General features: G+C 39.0%; 2 protein-coding genes across 3 annotated transcripts in view; one reads left to right on the top strand and one right to left on the bottom strand.

Moving 5' to 3' along the window:
• Window positions 1–2,460: 2,460 nt before the first annotated feature.
• Window positions 2,461–21,033, bottom strand: reep3b (receptor accessory protein 3b). 2 transcript variants are annotated; one of them, XM_056770870.1, is made up of 8 exons: window positions 20,720–21,033; window positions 14,199–14,271; window positions 10,633–10,709; window positions 10,231–10,351; window positions 8,205–8,318; window positions 6,181–6,319; window positions 3,934–4,079; window positions 2,461–3,176 (listed from the first exon to the last, which is right to left on the bottom strand). In XM_056770870.1, exons 1-8 carry the CDS (start codon window positions 20,749–20,751, stop codon window positions 3,096–3,098), a joined length of 783 nt encoding a protein of 260 aa, XP_056626848.1. In that variant the 5' UTR covers window positions 20,752–21,033; the 3' UTR covers window positions 2,461–3,095. The 2 variants fall into 2 exon arrangements, 1 of the variants encoding a protein (XP_056626848.1); XR_008909370.1 differs by lacking the exons at window positions 2,461–3,176; window positions 3,934–4,079; window positions 8,205–8,318; ... (2 more) ...; window positions 14,199–14,271; window positions 20,720–21,033 and adding an exon at window positions 6,900–8,197 and having other exon boundaries at window positions 6,188–6,319.
• Window positions 21,034–23,123: 2,090 nt separating this feature from the next.
• The window catches only part of jmjd1cb (jumonji domain containing 1Cb), a 110,822-nt gene continuing 109,489 nt past the window's right edge, over window positions 23,124–24,456 (top strand). The window contains 1 exon segment of the mRNA XM_056770867.1: window positions 23,124–23,424. Coding sequence (XP_056626845.1) covers window positions 23,290–23,424 — 135 coding nt within the window. The 5' untranslated portion in view covers window positions 23,124–23,289.

Raw genomic sequence — 24,456 nt, 5'->3', positions numbered from 1 at the left:
ATGTGGTCTTCTGTGAGCTTTTGGAAAATTCTGAAAGTTTGTGTTTACATGGAGATTTTGGATACAGATAGTGTTTTGGCAGAACGACAGTAAACCTTTTCATCATTTGTATTTTTTATGAATGGTCAGCTGGGTGTGTAAATCCTCAAATCCAAACGTATATCATCTAACACATAGCACCATATTGAAACTGAAATTATAATATCATTTTTTTTACAATTGTGTTGATCTACAATAGATTAATGGTTATATGAGGGATGGATGGATGACAAATGTGTGGATATCTATCGAATATAAAGAAATAGTTTAGTATTGACAGAGAATCCCACCCACTTTTGCTATAATTTTATGGTAATAGTAGGTTCTAGAAACAAACTTTAAGTGTTCACTGTTAGCAGATATGTGTATGTTGTTTGAGTTAAAATATAATGATTTAAGATCAAATATTTTTTGATTGACTGTTCTAAAGCTGTATTTTGATAGAGTTAGCATGTGTTGAAAAAGGCATTCAGCATTTTGATATGTAGAGTTTGTGTTTGTTTAACAAATTGTGGTTTTGGCAAGAAAATTAACTATTTGGCTAATTGTGTGATGTAGGCGTGTTACTGTGTTAAGAGTTTAGAAAAAGTACTTGAAGTATTGGTAAACGCTTGTTAGCAAATGAAAAAACTGTAATTTGTTTAGTATGTTGTACTTTCTACAGTATGCTCGCATTTTCGTTTGTTGCAAAGTATTTTAATCATCTTTTATGATATATTGTAAGAATAAAAGGGTGTTCAAGGGGTCATTGGTATGTCATGAATTATTTGGGGGTCTTCTGCCTCAGTCACATGACGTCACAACAGCTCCCTCTAGTGGACATGAGTAAAAAAGTGTGAAAAACCTCTGCCACCACTTCTGATGAAAGTCTGTGTGACTCTGATAATCTTTGACTTCAAGTAAAGACACTGATGACTGATCAAAGCTGAACTGAACTTCAGTCTGTCAGTCTTTTCACACAAACTCAGTATTGTGAATCTCTCAAAGATCCTGACATATACACACATGACAGAGACAGAAGAAACACACATTATCATAGTCTGTCCTCTAGTGGACGAGAGATGTAACAACACAGCCCGAGACCAGAGAGACAACTTCATTCTAACACACACACATCACTGGATCTTAATCATGAAATACGAGCAGAACTCATCTTTGGGAAAATCGTTCGTAAACTCATTCTAACGTAAATGTTATTTGGTACGAAAGAAATATACATCTGCTTCATATCACGTGTAAATAGTGCGTAAAACCGCACGTAACGTTCTGTATTCTTTTAGACAAACTGATGATTCTGCCTTTTGATGCACTGTGTATCATAATGATATTTCAAACCCAGAGCTCGTCACTGTCCTTTTTTAAACAGCCGTCCAATCACAGTGGAGAAGAGGCGGGACAAACACTACATTGACTAACCATCATATACAACAATGGAGAAGTTCATATTATTACTGCAATTTCATATTCAGTCAGATTCTTCAAAATAAGTTACTAGTTAGAAGTAGGCGAACTGATGATTTTCTAAATCACAGGAATCATCGCATCTCCGGTATAACGCGCACTCGCGCAGAGCCTCCAGAGCGCCACCGGCTGGTCGTTTTCAGAAGTACACCAAGAATTATTATTTAAGAGCGTTAAAAACACTTTGGTGGACACAGTTTAATTGATACATTTATTGGTAAGCATATATCTTATTAGTCTCTTATGTATTCATGCAATATTATGAAGCCCAACCAGAGACTTAAATCCAGAGGATTCCGGACTCTCCGAGATACGTAGTTTACGTAGCTGTAATTCATAGGCGGGATTATGCTAATGTAAATGAGCGTGCACGCGCTCCATGTTTATGAGTGATTGAATTCATTAACACACACACACACACGTTGTATTATGAGATCTGTCTGTTTTACGCGCAACTTAAATTTCATGAATGAGGCGTATCGTTCATTAGCTGTATTCCATTATTTTGTTGCATTGCTTTGCTGGACGCTTCTTGGCTATTTTTTCCCAAATGATCTACTCCAACCATCTATTAAAATCTCACTTTTTAAAATCACAATTTGTCTAAGACCTTATCTAAAGCATTTTAAACATTTGAATTAACATGCACACAGACAGTTTGATATGGAGGAAGATATGAACTTTATAACATTGATTTAAATAATATTGACCTGAAGTAAACTATTAAAATAAACCAGTTCCTGACCTCGCGTCCTGTTGAGTATACATTTTAAATATATATTTATATTGTTTATAGTTCAATCCATTTAAATCTTAACATGTAAATTATTTTATATTTGATTTCATAGTTTATCATTTACTTAGCACTTTATTTCATTTCATTATTAAACCGTTTAGGACAAAGTAAAAGAAGTATTAAACAACTCATACCACAAGAAAAACAACAGAGAAAAGCTAAACTACTACCATACTCTGACTTTATTGATATCATTGCTTTGATTTTAAATGCAACATTCAGCCAGACATCAGTACAAACAAACACACACTCAAACACCCACACAAACACAGCAGATTTTACCTGAACAGTTTAGAATAAAAGAGATCAGATTTAAAGAATGTGCAAATGGTTTCTCCTTAAACCCATGTGAAGATAGAAAAGATTTTTACAAACCTGCAAGTATTACAACCTCTTAAAAATCAATGCAACAAGTCTTTGGTATTTTTTCCTTCACAAATATATACGCTTTTGGTCTTCTCTGTTTAAGAATCATAATATATATTTATAACCTAAACTACAAATGTAAAATCCTACTTAAAACACATCATCTAAAAGGCAGCAAAAAGATGCATGAAAACAGTATAAAACCCACATCCAAAGAGAACAAATACTGAAACTAAAAGACTCAATCTGAATGTCACATTCAGCGTCATACAATACAAAAATACCATCACCCATCTCGTGTTCTCTGACTATTCTTCAGCTCATGATATGTACAAGCACATGTGAATAATAAATAGTTCTGCTGGTGGAGTGTCCTTAGATCTTCAATGAAGAACATTATGACAGTGATGAAGTAAACGGGTCAGTAGTCACTTTAGTTCTCCATATTGGAGTTATTCACGGTGTTGAGAGGTGTCCGTTTCCTCCCTCGGATCTTCAGAGATCCGTAACGTGCCTGTCATCGATGGAAGAAACATAACCGTTACCATGATAACAGGTTTCTATCATGTCCTTAAAATAACATTTCATGCGGTTTGTAATGCTGCTGTGTGTGAACAGTTAGTTGTAAACTTATGGTCTAGTTTAGCGTGTTGACAAAATGTTTATATGCTCTCCTACTTGTAAGTCGCCTTGAATGAAAGCGTCTGCCAAATGAATAAATGTAAATGTGTGAATGCAAGCAGTCTGCCAAGTTGTAAAGCTGAAAGTGAACAAATTAAGTCCTTGGCTTTCGAAAAACGAGTGGACTCTGAATCATGCGAACGAGTTATCTCTCATTCTAATTTCAGTTCTGTGTCAGATTTGCGTTACTCGGTGTAATGCCCGCATACGTTCCATTTACGAAACTGCACGTGGTTAACCAACAGTGTGCTCGACCATCTGAACAATCAGATCAGAGTAGGCTGACAGAAAGGAGGGGATTACACCGATGAATCGCCAAACGAATCCTTTGAGAGTCAGTCAAGAAGTGAGGAAATAATAACTGACAGTTATTAAAAAATAAAAGTGTTTTTACACCGTGTAAGGATGTAAACTTGTTAGACACTCTATAAACCAATGGAGGTTGAGTAATTGCATTTGTCATTTAGCAACAGTGTCACTCTGAAGCTCAGAACATTGTTTGTGTGCGGAAAGAATGTAGTTATCATGTGACGTAAATCCTCATCCTGACATTCATGAGGTTCAGTGAGATTGTGTTTCGTTGGACTTACATCTCTGCGCAGTTTCGAGCGAGTAATTCTGACGCTCTGAGACCGTCTTCGGCCGTGCTGAGAAACAGCTTCATCTTCAGAGTACACAGACTTTTCCTCTTCATCGCTCCTTTCATCATCATCATCATCATTATACCGATAATATTCTGGAATACAAACAAAAATCAAAGAAATCAAAACCAACATTGACTTTTCCACATTGAACTGAATAAAGGCAACAATAAGCAAATGACAAAACTATAAAAATAGCACTAACACGTGAAAAACACAGACAACAAGTGTTTACTCTTCACTATGCACAATGACATGCTCAGTTACATGTTATTATTTGGATTTTAATAATGCATTATAATAACGTTGGTCGTGACAATAACTGAGGAATGTTTGCACCCCAGCAGTAATGTAATGTGATTCCAGAGAATCAGCAGAGAAAAGGACGAGCAAAGAGAGAGAGAGAGAGAGAGAGAGAGAGAGAGAGCAGCTGTCGGGTTCAGTCCGCTCCTGGCACCGTCTCCTCTGGGCTCCCAGGGCAGCGCCGGGTGTTAGGCAGAGCCAGCTGGTGCCAGGACGCCCAACACCAAACCCACCATAGCAGATTCACCCCACACTTCATCACTTACAACATCATAAAAAAACTAATCATTTATCAACATCATACAGCAGCACACAATAAGAGACCTGTACTGTTTGTGTAATTCTTCATTTCACCATAAGGGGGCAGAACACATTCACAAACCAATTGTTCTGAACACTTTTCTTTGTTGCCAGCCCCACCCACATACTGTTTTCAATTACTGTAACATAACTTTCTTGGGATTTGGGAACGAATGGAATTCATTTTCCAGGTCTATTCTTGTGTTATGTTTAGGTCTTCTGCAGGCCGAGCAGAAAAACAAGTGAAAGATGATCAATATGAGGGAGAAAGCTCTTTGTTATCATCTGTAGATTGTCGACATCTTTAATGGCATGGATCATTCATTAATGTTTACCTGCTTTTCTATTACTGAGAAGTGTTTTATATGAAACTAAATTTAATAATGCATACTGTCCTGATGTTCGGAGTAACTTAAGAAAAATCCATTTGAAATCATCAAGTTTTTACACGCCGTTAACGGATCCCAAACAAAGCGTTTCTGAGTACACCACAAATAATAAAGGGCTCAACCTAAATCATGATACAAACCCAGAGAAATCTGTCAGGAGATCATAACAGATCATTAACAGTTGATATTAAGATCATGTTTCAAGTAGTATTGTGTGTGATGTGTGTTAGGGGAGTCAAATCACAGCAACCACAGACTTCTTTCAGGCAACTGTAAATCAAATCAAAGACTTCAAACCCATATTTCCATAACACACATTCTCATCTGGGTTTTCAGATGACAAACAGCTCTGCCCTGCGATAAGAGAAGACGTGTAACTATAGAATACGATTGATGAGAGGAGAGGAAAGAAACAAAAGCAGACGCATACAGCCGTTTAATGGCATTCATCAATGCTGAGCTCTGCTTTTTTTACATAAGAGACGAGCGAATGAATAACACTCTTTTTTTAAACCAAAGTGTGATCAGCAGACGGTTTGATCAGTGAGGATGTGCTGCTGTCTGACGGCTTCATCGCAGGCGAGATGGCAATGACCTGCATGCCGGCAGAATTTCAAGCGTGGCGGGCGCATTAGCATACTGAAATAGAGTCACATTAGTTATTCCGCTCTGAAGCTGCCGAGGTGTTTGTTTCCTCTTCTTCATCTTCTCACAAAGCTCCTCTAGACCTTTCATGCTATAAACATGCAGCTATTGCTTATTACCCTCCTGCACTCCAGACAAATACCAAATCCATTCTATTTACTCTGAAGCCATGGCTGCATTAACATTCAGCCCCATCCACCAACGCTTGAAATATCATTAGAAACCTCTGGGGTTTTTATGCTACTGAAAAGCATCCTCACATCCTCAAAAATCCTGTATTACCTGCGTCTTACACAGTCCGAATCTGTAGAAATGAGGCAGTGTACAGAGATGAGAAAGCATCAAGACATTTTTGAACATGCAGCAGGGTTCCAGACTGCGACTAAATGTTCACATTTTGCGACCATTTTCGAGACAGCTTGAGCATTTTATACATTTGAAAAGAGCAACTGTCAATGCATGAGGCAAATAAATATATAATTGCCTTGAATTCTGATCATTCAGGCAGCTGTGTGGAGATGAATCAGCAATAATGAGTTAATAATTGAAGGAGATGTACCTGCTCCGTCAGGCTGGTCCATGATGGCTCTTCTGGCCGGGTTGGAGCTGCTGTATCCTGGATAGACATCACCCTGAGAGATCTGGGTAAGATCATGCATGCTGAAGCTCCTCAGCTTCTCTGTGATTGCACCTTGACCCTGTAGAGACACACAGTACATATCATCATTGATGACACACACAACTGAGCCTAAGATTAAATACACATCCATGATAACATGCATGAATGCAAAAGGACGGCTAATATCAGCTCTGTCTGAAAACCAAGTGATCCTAACAGAAGCGTGCGTCCTCACAAACACATACTCATCAGTGATGGATTGAAACTATATTTAAATGAGTTTACTGTCAGCACGCTGCTAATAAAAATACAACACAAATACTTTATGAAAGTAGTCTGTATATGATCAATTGAGAGTCTTTTCAGCAAGCTCCTTGCAATGCATTGTTGGATTGCCTTTTCTGCAACAGATAAAACTTAACTGTACTAAAAATTACTGCTTACAAAGGCAGATGACTAGATTTCAGAACAGAGCTTTAGAATGTGCACAGAACAATGGAGAAACTATAAACTTCCTCTAGATGTCTTAGACAGGATGACATTATTGATGACATCACTGTGAATTTAACTCCATGTGCACAAAAATCAGCAAACAATGTGAGGAACTCTAACCCAGTGTTAAATGATGATGTGTTGAGCACATGCTGTAGACACATTACCTGAGCTGGTGCAGTACTCCTGTACAGCAGTTATACACAAACATATTTACAGTATCAATGATTAAAAATTACAGAGATCAACATTAAACAAGATCAACAAACAATAAACAAACAACATTCTTTCATATCAAAGACACAGCATTTTTTCACAGAGGGCAGTGGATGTGGACTTATGTTCTGTCCATCACTGAACTGTATTACTGCTCTACTGACCCTAATGACCTCGAGTTGACGGTGACCTTTACCTGTGATTTAAAGTCATGAATCATTGCTCTCACTGCGGCCCTGTGCTACACGCAGACACACAAATACACGCAGAAATGAACACACGCAGACACACAAATACACGCAGAAATGAACACACGCAGACACACAAATACACCCAGACATGAACACACGCAGACACACAAATACACGCAGAAATGAACACACGCAGACACACAAATACACCCAGACATGAACACACGCAGACACACAAATACACGCAGAAATGAACACACGCAGACACACAAATACACCCAGACATGAACACACGCAGACACACAAATACACCCAGACATGAACACACGCAGACACACAAATACACGCAGAAATGAACACACGCAGACACACAAATACACCCAGACATGAACACACGCAGACACACAAATACATGCAGACATGAACACACGCAGACACACAAATACACGCAGACATGAACACACGCAGACACACAAATACACGCAGACATGAACACACGCAGACACACAAATACACGCAGACATGAACACACGCAGACACACAAATACACGCAGACATGAACACACGCAGACACACAAATACACCCAGACATGAACACACGCAGACACACAAATACACGCAGACATGAACACACGCAGACACACAAATACACGCAGACATGAACACACGCAGACACACAAATACACGCAGACATGAACGCACGCAGACACACAAATACACCCAGACATGAACACACGCAGACACACAAATACACGCAGACATGAACACACGCAGACACACAAATACACGCAGACATGAACACACGCAGACACACAAATACACGCAGACATGAACACACGCAGACACACAAATACACGCAGACATGAACACACGCAGACACACAAATACACAAAAAATGAACACACGCAGACGCACACACACGTTCGCAATTGCAGACACACAGATATGAACACAGAGACGCACACGTACAGACCCACACAAGCAGATACATAGACACGCAGAGGCACACACACATACACAATTGCAAACACACAGACATGAACACACAGGGACGCACACACTTGCCTTGACAGCTGCAGACACGGCGGCAGTAGCAGCGATGCTCAGGCCCTGCTTGCCAAAGTTCACCATGGTCTCATAGCTCCGTTCTTTCGCCTGGACTATATAGTCGTCAATTTCCTTCAAGAATCACAAGACAGTAAGAACAATGAGTGACAGCTTTCTGATTTCGAAGCACATAATTATAAAATCAAAAATATTAAAATTTAATTTGGAAAATTAATACAGCAATACAAAGGCAGTGCTTGTCAAGTGATGGGTTACAAGGAAAAAACTAAACTAAATCAAACCTAATCGTAATAATGCACCAATAATTAAGGGATCCTGTCCAGGCAGCCGGTTGTTATCGCAAGAATAAACCCAGACAGTGTGATTATGACAGGAAGCAAAGATCATTTTTAACCAATGCAGACCTTGCGCGAGGAAACCTGTTTACTTTTGGGATGCATTCTGTATTTCAAATGCCAGGAACAGACCATTTGGTTTAATCATTTGTAAATATAATGATGTGTGTTATTAAAAGGACAAAAAGAGTTTTTGTGTATTAAACTTTACCTGTCAAATGATCTGCAGCATCTGGGTTACTCTGTGTTATTAGTTTTGAGAGGTTGTTATCTGGGAAAAAAATCTCACGATTGGCCAATCAGAATGATGTATTTCAGATAGTGGTGGGCCGTTAACGGCGTTAACGTGCTGCGTTAACGTGAGACTCTTATCGCGCGATAAAAAAAATCTCGCCGTTAATCTATATTCAAAGTTGGTTTGGAAGCTGGGTCTATACTACGCAAGCTATGATGACTTTCACCTTGATATTTTAGCGCGGATGTATATCTAGTTTAATTGCACTGTACGGGGCGAGAACGAGATTTTTCAACTCGCGTGATTCGCTTAATTCGCTCATCGTCTCATAACCAGGGCTTCATTCGCGCCGCAAGTAGGTCTATCGCGTCTTTGCATTGACTTAACATGTAAATCACTCGCGCTTGACGCGCCATTCGCGTTTGGTCTGAACACAACATAACGTTACTGTGAAATTACCACATCAAACGTGACGTGCTAACATGGATGCAGCTATGAAGCCGCCGGGTTTGCTTCAGGGAAAATTTATTTTAAAAAGCTTCCCAATAGAAACATCGACAAGACTAAGGTTGTTTGCACCTTGTGCAATGCGGAATTGGTTAACTGTACGGAATTGGTTTACATACAGTTGGTTTAAAAAAAAAAACACTTTCTCTCAACAGGTAGTGGTCTAGCTTTAGTTGAAACCAGTAACTTTGTATTGAGATCTAATGTATTATGGCTCCTGTATGACATATCGCTTGTTGCTCCCTCACTCTTTGTAAGTCGCTTTGGATAAAAGCGTCTGCTAAATGACTAAATGTAAATGTACTGTAGGAGCTCTTCCAGTCTCAAGTACCACCTAAACGCAAAGCATCCCTTAGCTAATGCGGAAGTAAACACAAATTCATCTTATTGAACATAATTTAATTTCATCAGCAATTATCATAGTAGAACAGCTTTCTCAAGCAGTTTGTGATGCATTTTGGAAACAGGAGATGAGCCCCTGGTCTAATGCGCCACCTGGCTTGAGAAACCCGTTCTCAAATACTTACTTTTAGTCATTATTTTGGTAGGACACATATTCTGAATGCCTTCGGCAGAATTCAAATGAGCCATTTTAATCTAGATTAATTCCAAGATTAATCTAGATGAATCTAGATTAAAAAAATAAATCTATGCCCACCACTAATTCCAGAGCACAGTGTAATAAGGATGGAATAATAAACAACGATTTTTACAATATGGAAGCTGTCGGAAAACAATCATGGTTCTTCACTTTCACTTCAAGCAATTCCAGTTAGTGACGCTAGTGATGCATGAGTTACACACTGCATCTTCAGGGGCACACGAAACAAGTCTGGTCTACCCTTGTTTGATTCACCATTTGAACAAATAAACAGTGTTTCAAGTGAAATGAAAGAGGTTGAGAAGCACTTATGTAAAGGATGATAAATGTAAAGAATAGAGTTACTCTTTCTCTGGAGGTCAGCAGAGGATGGAGGACTTTTCTGTAGATGACACTCGCTCCTCTGGTGTATGGAGACAGAAGCCAGATCACCAACGCTATCTTGATCTCATAATAGAGGGGAAACCTTCAGATCCGATCAGAGAGAGAGAGAGAGAGAGAGCGTGAGCACGGATATATGCGATTAATCTGCAGATATAATTACACTCATTAAAGCTGTATTCCAACAAATTAATATGTGCGACTACAAATTAAAGCAGCAACTTCATTTCATTACACTCTGATTGTTTCTCTACATGGGCTGGTGTGGGGCAAATGAAACGGATTGCTTGTTTAACCTGACAGGAGTCACGTGTAATCGTGTAAACGTGTTAAAGACTCAATCATGGGTCTGAATGTCAATCTCACCAGGATACAGTCAGATCTGTGATGGTCTCCACCACCGTGTACAGAGCAAACACAATCCAGTACATCATCCATCGCACCTGAAAAACATATTTAATAGTTCAATGTCATTATCGATGACTGAGGGATTCAGGACATGTTACTGAGCACATGAATTCAATCTAAACATTTAGGAATTTCCTACTGATGTCAATATAGTGTGTTGCTGCTGTTCTCTTGTTTTATGAAATGAACATTTTAAACAGCAGCGAGTATATTGGTCAATCGAGCCTCTTTGAAATTTAAAGGGATAGTTCACACAAAAAATTAAATGGTATGCGTCAGGAAGTGGGCTTTACACTTCCGCTCTGTAGGTGGCACTTAATGCATCAGAGGCTGGTTTGCAAACTGCCAACAAACATCACAATATCGTGCTCACAACATTTGGCAGAGGCTGTGCATTACGCTATTCATGATGTAAATAACGTTCAGTTTCTTGCAAAAATGCTCGAAGTCATTCTTTCTGCTAAATATCTTCTTTTTTGTTCTACTATAGAAAAATGTTACATATGACATATTGGATGGCCTGATGGTGAGTAAATAACCCCCAAAAATGTATTGGGTGAACTAGGATGCCAACACACATACAGGCTTGTACATGAGACTGATGATCATTTTAATTTGATTGAGTGGTAAGACACATGAAGGTAGGACACTGAAGACATCGGCTGCTTGAGAGGTTAAAAATAATGGAGTGACCCATGTCAGATCAAGAGAGCATTATCATAATACATCATCACTGTGTGTTATACTTGAAACCCAGTAAAATGAAAAAAAAATAAGCTATGCTATTCTTTGATACTGTCCATAATAAAAACACTAATATCATATGCATTGCATCTCAGTGAAACCCAGCGCTGAAGGCCAGCACACGCATCGCACTCAGCCAAACATAAAACACCTGAATATTTCAATAAAATCCATACATTTCTTTTCTGTGCACGGGGATGAATGCCTTATCTCTCCACACAGACATAAATCCAAGCACACCTCTTCTCCTGAGAGAAGCTGAAAACACAGTGGACTGTGGCAAAAAATCATTACGGCCGTGACATTAATTTCCGTGCCGCCTCTCTCTGCAGCAGGAGCTGTTTGGTATGCTACACCGTCCTCTTCCCTCGACCACAGCCAGCTTCTTAGCATTTCAATTTCAAAAGCGCAAGCAGACGGTCATGTGATCCGCAGCTCTCCGAGGTATTAGGTGATATTTTCAGGCTCGCTGAACAAAGTCAAATGAATCGGTGGTGAGTCTGTATTAGCGGCCTGACAGGAGGCATCACGTTTAATTGGTGTCCTCCCGGTGAACCTGCAGCGGTGTGAGAGAGATCAATGCGCCACAGGAAAGCCACGGCTGACCGTCCATGGAAATCCTATGCTAGGCTGTACCAAAAACATCTCACTGTGCTGACCGTATCGATAAAAAAAAAAATACAATCACATCCGAGACATTATTTATGTCAAGTTTGAATTTTCTGGAATCCATTAGAGAAGTATGTGAGACATAAGCAGAAACCAGACGGCTTTGTTCCATCTTGATTTAGGCATGCTGAACGCTGACTGTGGATCAGGAGTTATGTTGCCTGGTTTGACGATTCTAAATCGACATGTTCTTTCCTCCTCAGCGTTTGTTTCTGTGAAGACGTTTCCTTACCATTTTTAAACAGACACATGAGATGTTTATCTAACAAACAGGGGTTGCAGCCATTGTAGAGATTTACTGCGAGTAGAAAAACCACAGCGGGGTTTCTAAAAGCATCTAGTCCATGCTAGTAAACACAAGCTTTAAACTTATTTTAAGTCCAACTCAAACCAGCGACTCCGGTCGGCTGGGCCTATAAACAGGTCTGCGGCACAAAGCATCATTTGTCTCGTCCTATTTTGGAAATGAATTGAAAGCAGGTTTCTCAATTACCCGTCTGCATTCGCAAGCCAACGCAGCAACGGTTATGACATGCTTTAAGAAGGCGGCTTTTGTGGTCCATCGAGCCTTTCTTCTTCTCTCCAAGGGTAAGCCATTAAAAGTCTAAGTTTACTGAAATTGACTTTCCACTCGAACATTCAAAAACAAACGGCATGATCTCTGACTGCCAGTGTCTGTTCCCTCAAGCGGACAAAGAGATTCAATCTCATAACACCACCACATCCCTACAGCGTGTAAACATATGTGCATAAATATCACATACATGACCTCAATTCAGTATCACACACGTGTGTGTATGTGTGTGTGTGTGTAGAGCTGCTCAGTTTAAGTGAGCAGTTCTGATTGCCAAGCAAGACAACTTAAACATGATCTAAAAACATGTATTCACAAAATAAATCTAATTTTACATTACAGAAAAGAGAAGTGTGAACATTCTTCTTGAATCTTTAACCTTCCGAAGCTTGTTTTATGTAGTAAAACACACTATACCCTTATGTCAGTACTATGTAGGAGAGTAAAGCAACTTATAAAAACGCTTTAGAACAAAACATTTCTGGCGTGTGTGCCTCTTAATAGAAAACAACAGCATATGTCAGGGCAAGTTATTTTCCGTTAGCCTTAAGCTAGACTCATGTTTAAGATCATATGTTTTGTTGAAGATTTGAGATTCTGCATTAAATAATCTGGTTCTAAAGCATTGGAAATGTTATATAAATAAGAATGTAGTTTTATCTTCAATATAGATGAATATGGAAAAGCGTTAGACCCACTGGAGCAGTAACTCAACTCCCTGCAATGCAGCAGAGCTACAAACACACTCGATTAGAGTTACTAAACTCCTGAAATATCTTCAGGTCAACCAGCGACACGAGCTAAACATAAACATATGAAACAGAGACAAAAGACAGAGAGAGAGTTTACACAAAAATCAACATCATTTATTCACCCTCATGCCGTTCCCTACACAAGTGCTCTCTTAGTTTTCCATGGAACACAAAGGTATCGTTTTTCCTTACAGCAACAGCTCATAAAGATCAGAAACTCTCGTCTCTACTTCACAGAAATAATACAGTGTAACAGAAGTGATGACTGAATGTACTCTCGTCAAAATGAAAGAAACTCTAGGGGGAGATCATGGCTCTTTATCTCAAAGCAGCAAACACACATTCAGCATGTTTCTCTTCATGAAGCGCTTGACTGCACCGCTGCTCAGAGTTATTATTGATTATAAATGACATTGATTTAGGTTGGACCTCAATAAGCACTGATTCACTGATTAAATGAGCTCTTAAAGGGCCGGGTTCTTTCAAACAAGTTCAGAGAGAACATCTGGTCTGGTCAAACACACACGCACAGACAGACACACACACACTCTACTAACATGTCTGAACTTGCACACGACATGTTAGTCTTTCCACATCCTATTTAAAGAAGTGGCGAGATTAGGCAGTTAAAGATATGTCCTAGTAACCCAAAATCTGTAGGTTTAACTCACTGAAGGAGCTCATTCATAGTGAGCAGTGCACATCACCTCTGGAGGGGTTCATAAAGTGTCCACACATAAACAAACATTGTACACAGGTGGATGGATGTTATGTGTATTACTCACATATTCTTTGACGTTTTTGGTTTTCACTGCTTTGTAGGAGTAGTACGCTGGGTACAAGTTTCCAAACACCAGCCTGTGTGAAGAGACAGAAAAGGTCAAAGATTGGTCGTCCAGACCAAGTTTTTGTCAAAACTGAGCTTTTGAAAGTGCTCTACAACGTGGAGAAATTGGAAAATGCCGTCATCACGTTGTACTTATGAAACTTATGACTTATGAAAGCGGAGGCTTTTTGAAAACGATAACATATTTTACATGCGGTGGTTTTGGGCATATTTCAGAATTCTTCAAAATCAGAATATTTCCTTGCATTAATGTTCTGCATTTTTACTCACTTTTGCAACCATACAGTCTTGTGTTACCCGGAGCACTAACTCACACCTCATGGTCTATCTGTGCCTTTCACTTACATTGTTGCAACATTTCAAAGATGCAGAAAGTAAATAAACATCTGCCAGAAATGACACATGCTGAAGTGTCCCGCGGACTGATGAGCTTTACATATATTGTCTGGAATCTTTGCACAAGCAGTTTTGGGTCAAAACATGACAATGCTAGTGTGGGAAAAGAACAAAACAAATTCTCTGGTCATCTGGACAAAAATATTTCAGGAAACACGTTAAGGGCACAAATGCTGTAAAACCAGGTAATCAATCCAGATGTGATGCTTAAATTTGGGGGTCCTGGGGAAAACTCTGACATGCTGCTGACAGATGAAGACTGCCGCTAGCATTGATTTCGACAGGCCGCACAGACTTTCTTGACATTACACAGGCATGAACAGGCCTTGATGATTCCCAGATGATAATGCTGCCTTGTATACTTCAGTAAGCCACTGTCCTGAGGGCTATAGAGGTGTTTGAAGTGTGCTGGCTTACAGCGCTTGTGTCTCTGCGTTCTTGACTCAGCAGTGCAGATAAAAATGGAGACAGTTTGTGATGTTTCGCACTAGCAATAAAAGACAATGTTTGACCCAGAATCATGAGACTGCAGATCTCAAATCAGCTGAATACTGTAAGACTAATATTGTGACAATAAAAGCAGTGATTTCTCTCTTTAAGTTATACAGCAAGTTCCCTTTTGATTTCACCAATCCTTCCGCATTTTCCACATCACGGAATCAAAGCATAAAAATTTGCTGTATAACACAGAATGACACGGAATATGGCAAATGTATTATTTCTTAACCAGAATGAAGTACTGAACAGCTAACAAAATTAAATTGTGCTACGAATATGAATAAGGTTAGAAATATTCAGATGCAGTTTAAATATGCATCTGCTTGTTTTGCATGTCTATGAGTGAAGAGTGGAGTGAAGAGTGGTGGGTTGCATTGCTGCACGCATGATGCACTGTCCAGTCTCACTATGACGACATGAACGTTTTGTATTTCACGGATTCATTGTCAAACACTCTTAGCAGCGACCTGTCAAAATAAATGTTTGGTCGGAGCAGATAGCCTTCACGGAGGACCTGGGACCCGGCCCGAGACCCATACGGGTTTAGGTCTATATTTTAACGGCCTAAATGGGTCCGGGTCGGGTCCAATTTCCTATTACTTCCGGTCCCTTGTCTATTTAATATTTTTTATAATACCCGAGTCTATTAAATGGCAGGTAGGCAGCTAACACACATGTGCTTGTCATGCTTCTATGCCAACCGGCGCTTAAGCAATGACAACGTGACTTTAACAATTGACGATTGGCTCTTTAATTTAGAAGGCGGGACTTATTCCAGCATTGCAACTTATCCCATTCCATGTTTATATTAATATAAATGAAGGTTCTTGTTATATCTTAAATTGTTGTTCAGACTCAGCCCAGAGCACATTCAACCGGCAAGAAAGGAATAACATGGTGGATACCACATTAGCAATGAGGATTGCGTCACAATCCGGTACGAGGTAATGTTAGTAGGTAAGACAAAACTTTTATTTTTACGACTTGTTAACAGCAATTTGCGGGGAATTTGTGATGTTCAGGTCCAGGGTCTGTCTTTCCGGCCGGGTTCGGGTGTAACTTTCAATTAATAGTCGGGTCCGGGTAGTACATTTATAGCATTTCTCGGGTCTTAGCGGGTTCGGATCCAACTTTGAAAATATTGGACGGGTCCGGATGGGTTTGGACAATCACGGATCTCTTCGGGTTTGGATCCACATTTTTGGACCTGTGAAGACCTCTAGGTTGCGCATTGGGTGACCCTGTTTTGATTCCTGTGTCGTGGTCCATTCCCGAACCCACCCCCTTCTCTCTCTTCCACTTCGCTTTCTGTTCCCTCTCTTTCTTAATTGTACAAATAAAAGAAAAACGTCAAAAATAAATCTTTAAAATAACGATATATATAACGCACACAGACATTTTACCACATCATCCCTGTTGAACTTTTGATTTTAAATTAATTTTTTTATTAAAGTATGTACATGTACATTACTAACCTGGAGTAAACGTGCTTATAAAAAAATAGTTCTTCATATTAAAAAATATGACATTATTAGACAACAGTTTTGAAATTACAGTAGACCTAAAAAACAAAATAAAAAAACTGAAAATGTACTGTTAAGATGGGTTATTAACTTTACCCTATTTTTACAGATTTGTTCCTGTATGGCTAGTACCATCTACTGTAGGTGTTTTTTTAAATAGATTCTAAGTGAATACTATAGTGTGTAATGTGTAAGTATTCGTGGGCTAATATACATTGCGATTACTGTATGGTAAAAGACAGAAAACACAGAATCCAAAAGAAACCCATAGAATTTTGGAAATATAAAACATAATTTGGGAAAGGGCCCTAGTGAGTGATGCTTGACTACCCAAAATTCACGAAGTTAAGGGCATTGCCCTGTGGGTGCAAAGGAGTTTTGAGAGGTTTTTAGAGCTTTGCTATGCTGTTTCCAGGGTTTTCTGTGTGGTTACTACAGCTCCCAGAACTCCCAGAACTCCCAGAATATATACTAGTTTCTAGTATATATTCTGCTAAAAAAACATCTATAAGGCAAAAAGAAAACAAGCAGTTGACCACTGTCAGCCAAACTAAAAAATATAAAAATCCCTAATTTACAATAAATCCATTAAGTTTTCACACTTTATTCTGATCACACAGAAAAATGTCACAGCATTTCTCTCCTTCATTACAACAAAACACAAAGTTCTGATGCATCATTACCTCTTTTCTAGCCTGAGTGTGTAGAACAGATGACACACTACAGTTCAATAATTAGTCTTATGAATTTGTTAAATGGTAAGAAATAGTAAAACTGACCACAAAGAAGAACAAAAGAGTACTTCAGCATTTCAGTGCACAAGAATGAAAACATTTGTGCTGTGGATCTTGCGTGTTCTTGATCCAAGGATCCATCTCGGCACGGCAGCAGTTTATTTTCCTGTTTCCATGGCAACAGTGGAGAACTGAGCTGTAACAATGATGTTCAGCTGCACACATCTCCAAGGCACCCCCCGCTCTCCCTGGAGCACTGTAATTTACAGATCTCTTACTCTAATTCATGTGGCTCCGCGTGCTTAATAACTAATATTTCTCATTCACTGGCTGATTGTTTTAATGTGACATATGAGGAAATCCATTATTATCTATATTGTTGCAATTAATGAGGAGGAGCTACAGTTGGCTCGACTGACTGAAGGCAGCGGACAACAGCGCTTTTAGACCTTTCATTTCTTTTATGTGGACAATAATGAAACCTCAAATAAAGACGCACAGCGTTCAACTGTCCATGTGAAAAATGTAACGCATGCGGGGTGGAGCAGTGCAGAATCACAATACAAGGAACCAGCAAAAACAGAATATTTAGTACAGACATAATGAAATGTGTTCAATAAAACATATATACGAGCATTTAAGGACAAAAGGAGAATGTGCCAGGCCATCTTTAGATGTATATGTGTTTTTTGACTAAAACAAATTACATGTGACACTGGACAACAAAACCAGTCTTATGGGTCAATTTTTCCAAATTGAGATTTTCCATCATCTGAAAGTTGAATAAATAAGCTTCATATTGATGTATAAGTTGTTAGAATAGGACAATCTTTGGCTGAGATACAACCGTTTTAAACTCTGGAATCTGAGAGTGCAAAAAAATCTAAATATTGAGAAATGACCTGTGAAGTTGTTAATCAGAGACACTGTGGCAGAACATCCACTCAGAAAAATAAAGATTTTATATATTTAAGGTAGGAAATTTACAAAATATCTTCATGGAACATGATCTTTACTTGATATTCAAATGATTTTTGTCATAAAATAATTTTCAATTTGACCCATACAATGTATTTTTGTCTTTTACTAAAAATGTTCCCGTGCTACTTAAGACTGGTTTTGTGATCCAGGGTCACATATATTTATTTTAAGTTCAGTAAATAAATAATAGGACTGGCATCAAGGGACCAAAATAACAAAATAATTTTGTAAATGCATCACATTGCATATCAACTATAAAGGTCTAAATTCTAGTTCTGTTTAACAACAGGTTTCTCCTCTTTAAAGTTGGATATTAGTTGACGCATTGCTGTGGTCTCATATATGTCACCCCGCCCAGCTCTCCCAATCTATAATACAACCATACAGTGCAATTAACTTGTGTGTTTATAAGTCACATACTTTAAAGGCTTACGATTCTCCTAACGGTCTCTTTGTGCTCCTTTCCACCAGAGAACCATCACAGCCTCTACACGAAACAAATAAATGTCCTGGAAATCAACCTTCCATTGTTTTGACAACAAGGAGTCGGTCTTCCTCCTGCGGGCCCCTGAAGGAAACGAGACCTGCAGCTAGCGGACTTGAACATATTTTTGTAATGCGGGGTATTGCTCTCAGGGTGTGCAGCTGAAACAATAAAACCTTCAGACGAGCCTTGACACTCCGTTTCAGGTCAACTTTGAGTTTCCTGCTAAGAAAACGGGCTCACTTTGATGAACGGCTATTGCTCGGAGCCAGATGCTGAGAGCCTCCAAAACCACATCTGCTTCAGCTCTCTGGATTCAATCTATTTTCACCTAAAATACAAATGTTTATTTCAATTTTATTTTAAGGAAGATAAGTAAATCCACCCTTCCGTTACTGGATCTAATCATTGACATGTAAAAGAAGGTTGCCATGCAAGATAAAAATAACATTCAGCTATGTGTGCTGAGCGCCATGCTCGAAGCAGCCGTTTAGTAAAGACTTCACTGCAGTATTTTAATGTCAATTAAGATCATTGACCGATCAACATCTATGACTGGGACTAGACATTTCAGTATTAAATTGTAATTTGCCTTTTCCAAAAAAAAATCTGTTTGACAAAAACAAAATGTCATCACACTCATTTCTACTGTTTAATGGAATATTAGCAAGGCAGCACTCACCAAAGAGAAATTAAAATACAATCCTGCCCTCATTTATTTGAAAAAGATAAATTAAATGCCTCTTTTACAGACTGACATTAATATAGCGGCAAAGATAGCATGGACAAGTTTTGCAGAAGAGTAATTTACTTGTTTGTAAAATCACCAACAGTCAAACATGAGGAAAGCAGAAAGATGCAAATAGAAGTTAAATATATTATGCAATCAGTGAAAAATAAGCCTGAGGATTGTAAATGCAATAAAGAGCGATACACAAGACAGTGAATCTGACAAAACAAATGTGGACGAACCTGTTGTGTGTGTGTGTGTCAGTTCTCAGAGGTCAGAGTCACTCGAGTACAAACTCACAACATTAACAGAGTGACAAAACAACAGTCATTCATTTATATGACTTTCACTGAATGTGCTCATGGTCACTCTATACTGCCAATTCTAGTTTAAACATTAAGTATATGGAGAGACGAGGGTCCTTTCTGTCAAATAAAACGCAAACGTCAAGTATTCATGCAGTAGATAACTTAAAAAGCAAGAGGCCAAGTATCACTATCAGCTACTCTTATCATCAAAACGACAACTTAAATAGGATAGAAAGACTCATTAGGATAGTAATTGGCACTGGCTCTCTTTTAACTTCTCTTTCAATCACAGTGATATTCGCTCTGCTGTTTGCACAATAGCACTCCGGTTAACGCGTCAATAAAACCTTTCCAAGCCTAAAGGCAAATGTGATCTATTTAAAGTATGAAAGATGTGACGGGACTAATGCTGAAGAACAGATGAAGTAAGACAGGCTTTGTCTTTTGGTTTCCCGGAGGGACAGTGTGAGACATGTTTCTATGTGCCGAGGCCTGTAGAAACACGAGTCAGAAGACCTAACCCAAAACCTCAGTACAGGGCGTAAACACAGATACAATCATCACATTGGAACGTCCAATGACAAATTACACAAAGATTACCAACAGTGACACGACAGACTTAACCACAAGAGTTCACCTACACATCCTACACAAAACTACACTGTTTGATTGTGTGCAATCCTCTTTCTTTACATCGGAAATGCATATGGATGCTAAAATAATAAACTAACTTAACCTAAATGCAACAACCGAGATAAACATTACTTAGGACCACTAAAATGAAGAAGAGAGAATTGAAACTCACGCCACAGATCTTGATATGATCCAAGACACCATGTTTATTTCCTCACGATTGAGTCCAGTCGAGTGAGAGAGGCCACAGCCGCTGGAGAATGATGCTAACCTGCTATGCTAACCTGACTAAACTTCTGACGACCTCAAATATTCACGGACTCCTGATAGCCTCCGCTCGCTCATAGCGCTCTATTACACGTGAACATTTCGCCTAACGCTTATAAAACAAACTATAGAGAAAACGTGAGTTAAAATAACGACACTCTTGTGCCCATATTCAAGCACTCGACAGAACCGCAGAAGCTGTTAACTGTAAAAGGTGCGCTTTGATGGTTGGTGACGTAAGAACTCATTTGATTCCAGGGACCCACCCTTCTAGTAATATTATTGGCTAAGAGGATTTGTTTACAACAAACTCGTGCACTGGTTGGTTAGAAGATGTGTCTTTTAAGTTACGTTTCGTATCGATGACCCAAACACTGCGCACAGAGGCAGGACGGAGGATACTGGCCAATCCAATTTAAAATGCTTAAAAACAAAACCTCTTCAACCAATGATGTTAGTGTTAAGACATTTTTATTGCCCATTGTACATTGTACAAGACAGTAAACAATTGACAACTTTATTTAAATAATCAATGTTATAAGAAATGTACTAGACATATTTGTAATATAATGTCCGTGCAAATATTCAGTCCTTAAATGTGTTTTCACATGATATAAGAAAGACTTTGCACTATAAATCTGTAAAGCTAGGACAATACAAATTGAATAAAAGCAATTTAGAAATTCTGATTACATCCTCTTTATCATCATGACCTTTTTCCAAATTTGCTCTTCAATTTGTTGTTTTAGTAATCCTAAAATAAATCTCTTAAATGTACGCCTAAATGACTACATATTTTCTGTAATATTAATATTCAGTGTAATTTAGCTGGTAATTCACTGATAATACATAACTAAATATATGTGTGCTTTATGTGCTAGAATATGGGCACAACAAGAGTGTCGTTATTTTAACTCACATTTTCTCTATAGTTTGTTTTATAAGTGAAATGTTTGCCTATAAAAGAGCGTTATGAGCGAGCTAAGGCTTTTTACTGTAAGTATAGTAATTTGTCAATCAGCCGATCATTCTTTTATTCAAAGCGCATTGCAGGTCATGGGGGTTATAGCTAAAGGATCACATTCTTTTTTTCAACGTGTTCTTACACCTCACTACTAGCAACAAACATAGTTCACTGTGTTAAATGTATATAAGGGTATAAGATTATGTTTTGGTGCTGAATGTATTATACAGAGATCTTCATATCCTTGCAGGTTTGTCTGAATTGCTTACTAATTTAATTGTTTTGGTTGGGTTTTAAATGCATGTTTGGGTAATATAATGGCACATTTTAAGCATAGCAGATGGACATTATTTCCTCCATAATATGTTTCATGTGCAAAAGAATATTGAATTACAGCGAATACATTGTTGAGTGAGTACACATACAAATATATAACATAGAAATGCCTACAAAACATATTTCATTTGTGTGCAGACCAGGGCTTCTGTTGTTGGGACAGCTGCTTCTCCCCACAGCTGCCATTGAGAAGAAGATATGAAGATACTGTAAATTGGAATCATGTTGTGTTGGAAGAGATCTTTTAGTCAGGCGTAGATGAGATGTCCTGCTTTCAGCCGAGTATATGCAGGATCCGGTGGGTCTAGAGTGACACTCTATCTATGATGTGTGGTTCTATCAGACGTGAAATATCCGTCTCAATCTTCTGCTCTGACCTGAAGGTGACACGGGTCTGATTGTATGTAGTGTGCATGCTTCTCTCACATCAGCACTCCTCAACCAGCAGCCCACAGGTCATCTTTAGATTTGTGAAACACAACTGAAAGGTAATATATTCACATGTGTGCAGTTGTTTGATGTGTCTAGAGAGATTTTGAATGACATTACTATGTGTCAGAGGACGTGTGATTTTATTTCAAAATAGGTGTTAGACATTAATAAACACTTTCATTTAAACATGTGTATTTGTGTGTAAAAATTTTGTGTGTACGTATTTGTGTGTAGCCTATACATTTTTATCACGCCAATACAGCTGCATGGTCGAATCTTTGATACATATTTATTTATCCAATACTTTGATTCCGTTTTATGACACCCGGCGATTTTTTTTAATGCATGGCATTTATGTTTTTCCCTATGCTGGCTGAAATAAACAAAAACAACAGAGCACTATTTTAGGAGACTGTAGTGTAGTATGGAAGCGGCGGCTCTTCCATTGAGTCTGGCGGACGCAGAAATCTCCCTGCTGCGGTTTTGACACGGACGCTGCGCTCCGTGCGAGGCGGAGGGATACCGGTTTCACGTTCGCAGTGATGCGGTCCAGTGTTCAGTTTCTCGGAGCGCGAGAGCGACCATTCACGGGTGGAGGCTGAGAGAAATTTAAATCCCCCGGGCTGAGGTCGTCAAGCGAAAAGGCGAGAAAATCACGGTGGTTTCTTTCGTTCTGTTTAGCACGCAGTCGTGACGGTGTAAATGTGCTGTCGGTGTTGAGGGCTTCGAGGGTTTTGTTTGCCATGGTGGTCGGGAAGCGGTTCCTGTGCGTGAGCGGAGAGGAGCCGCTGGAGCCCGCGCACATCGCGCGCTGGTCCTGGCGAGCCGGAGTCATCCGAGCCGTCACTCACCGAGACCACGACAACCCCGAGCTGACGGTAAGACAGCGGGTACCGTACCGCGGTTAACACACAGCACGAGCTGCACATCTCAGATTGTCGGTGACTTTTTGAAATAGCTGATTGTAAAAGGTTGGATTATTTTGCGTTTTGCTCGTTTGGTGGAGTCGTGTTGTAAAGCTTCGATAAAGCGAATAACGTCTACGAACAATCTGGTGTCTCGTATCTTTGTGATCTGTCTTGAAAAATCTGTATTGATCGTGTGTTTTCGTTGAACATTATGAAAGGATATTGCTCGTAGACAGCTTAATGTTTTCCAGCAGCAATTATTTTATTCCAATATCTGATTCCTTACTATTCACTAGCTTGTTTTTTTAACACTTGTGTAGTCGTGACAGGGGATTTTAATATTATTTCATATTCGATAAGCTAGTGGACCAAATGTAAGACATCTGTGTAAAGGGTCAGGGCCATAAATAATAGTGTCCTTTGCTCATTGATGTAAATATGGTTAAAAACCCTCCCCGGCCTTGCTTAATACACATATGTCATCTGGAATACTAGTTTGTTATTAGTAGAATAAGACATTAACCTGTAAACATTACAAACAGGCACCCCGACCCCCTCCCCCAATGAAAATTCAAGGCTTGTATTACAAATAACAGGTTTGTTGTAATTATTTGTCCATTTGGCCTGGCTTCTGGTGTGGATTCATTTTTAAATGATATATTTTAATAATGAGTGTTGTTGCTACTTGGAATATTACTGTAAGATAGTAATAGTCCTGAGTTTATGCTTAATATAGCAAAATATAATGTGTTTTCACTTCTCAAATAAAAAGCATTAGTTATGAGTGTGAAGTAGAATTATCAAAGGCTGTCCAGTAATATATGTTGTGAGTGTGATCTGAAATCATCTGTAATCTGTGATTGTGTCAGGCAGGTTAAAGGGCAACTGCAGCTCTTATATGGCCGGAGATGAATGGAGCGGTTTCTGTCATTGTGTGTGTGTGTGTGTGTGTGTACACTGTACAGTACGCTGGCCGGTTGTTTTCAGGGCTGTGTTGTGAGG

Source organism: Triplophysa dalaica, chromosome 17, assembly GCF_015846415.1.
Source record: "Triplophysa dalaica isolate WHDGS20190420 chromosome 17, ASM1584641v1, whole genome shotgun sequence".
NCBI lineage: Eukaryota > Metazoa > Chordata > Actinopteri > Cypriniformes > Nemacheilidae > Triplophysa > Triplophysa dalaica.
The sequence above is the reverse complement of the archived record's forward strand: the minus strand, read 5'-3'. Positions and strand labels throughout refer to the sequence as shown.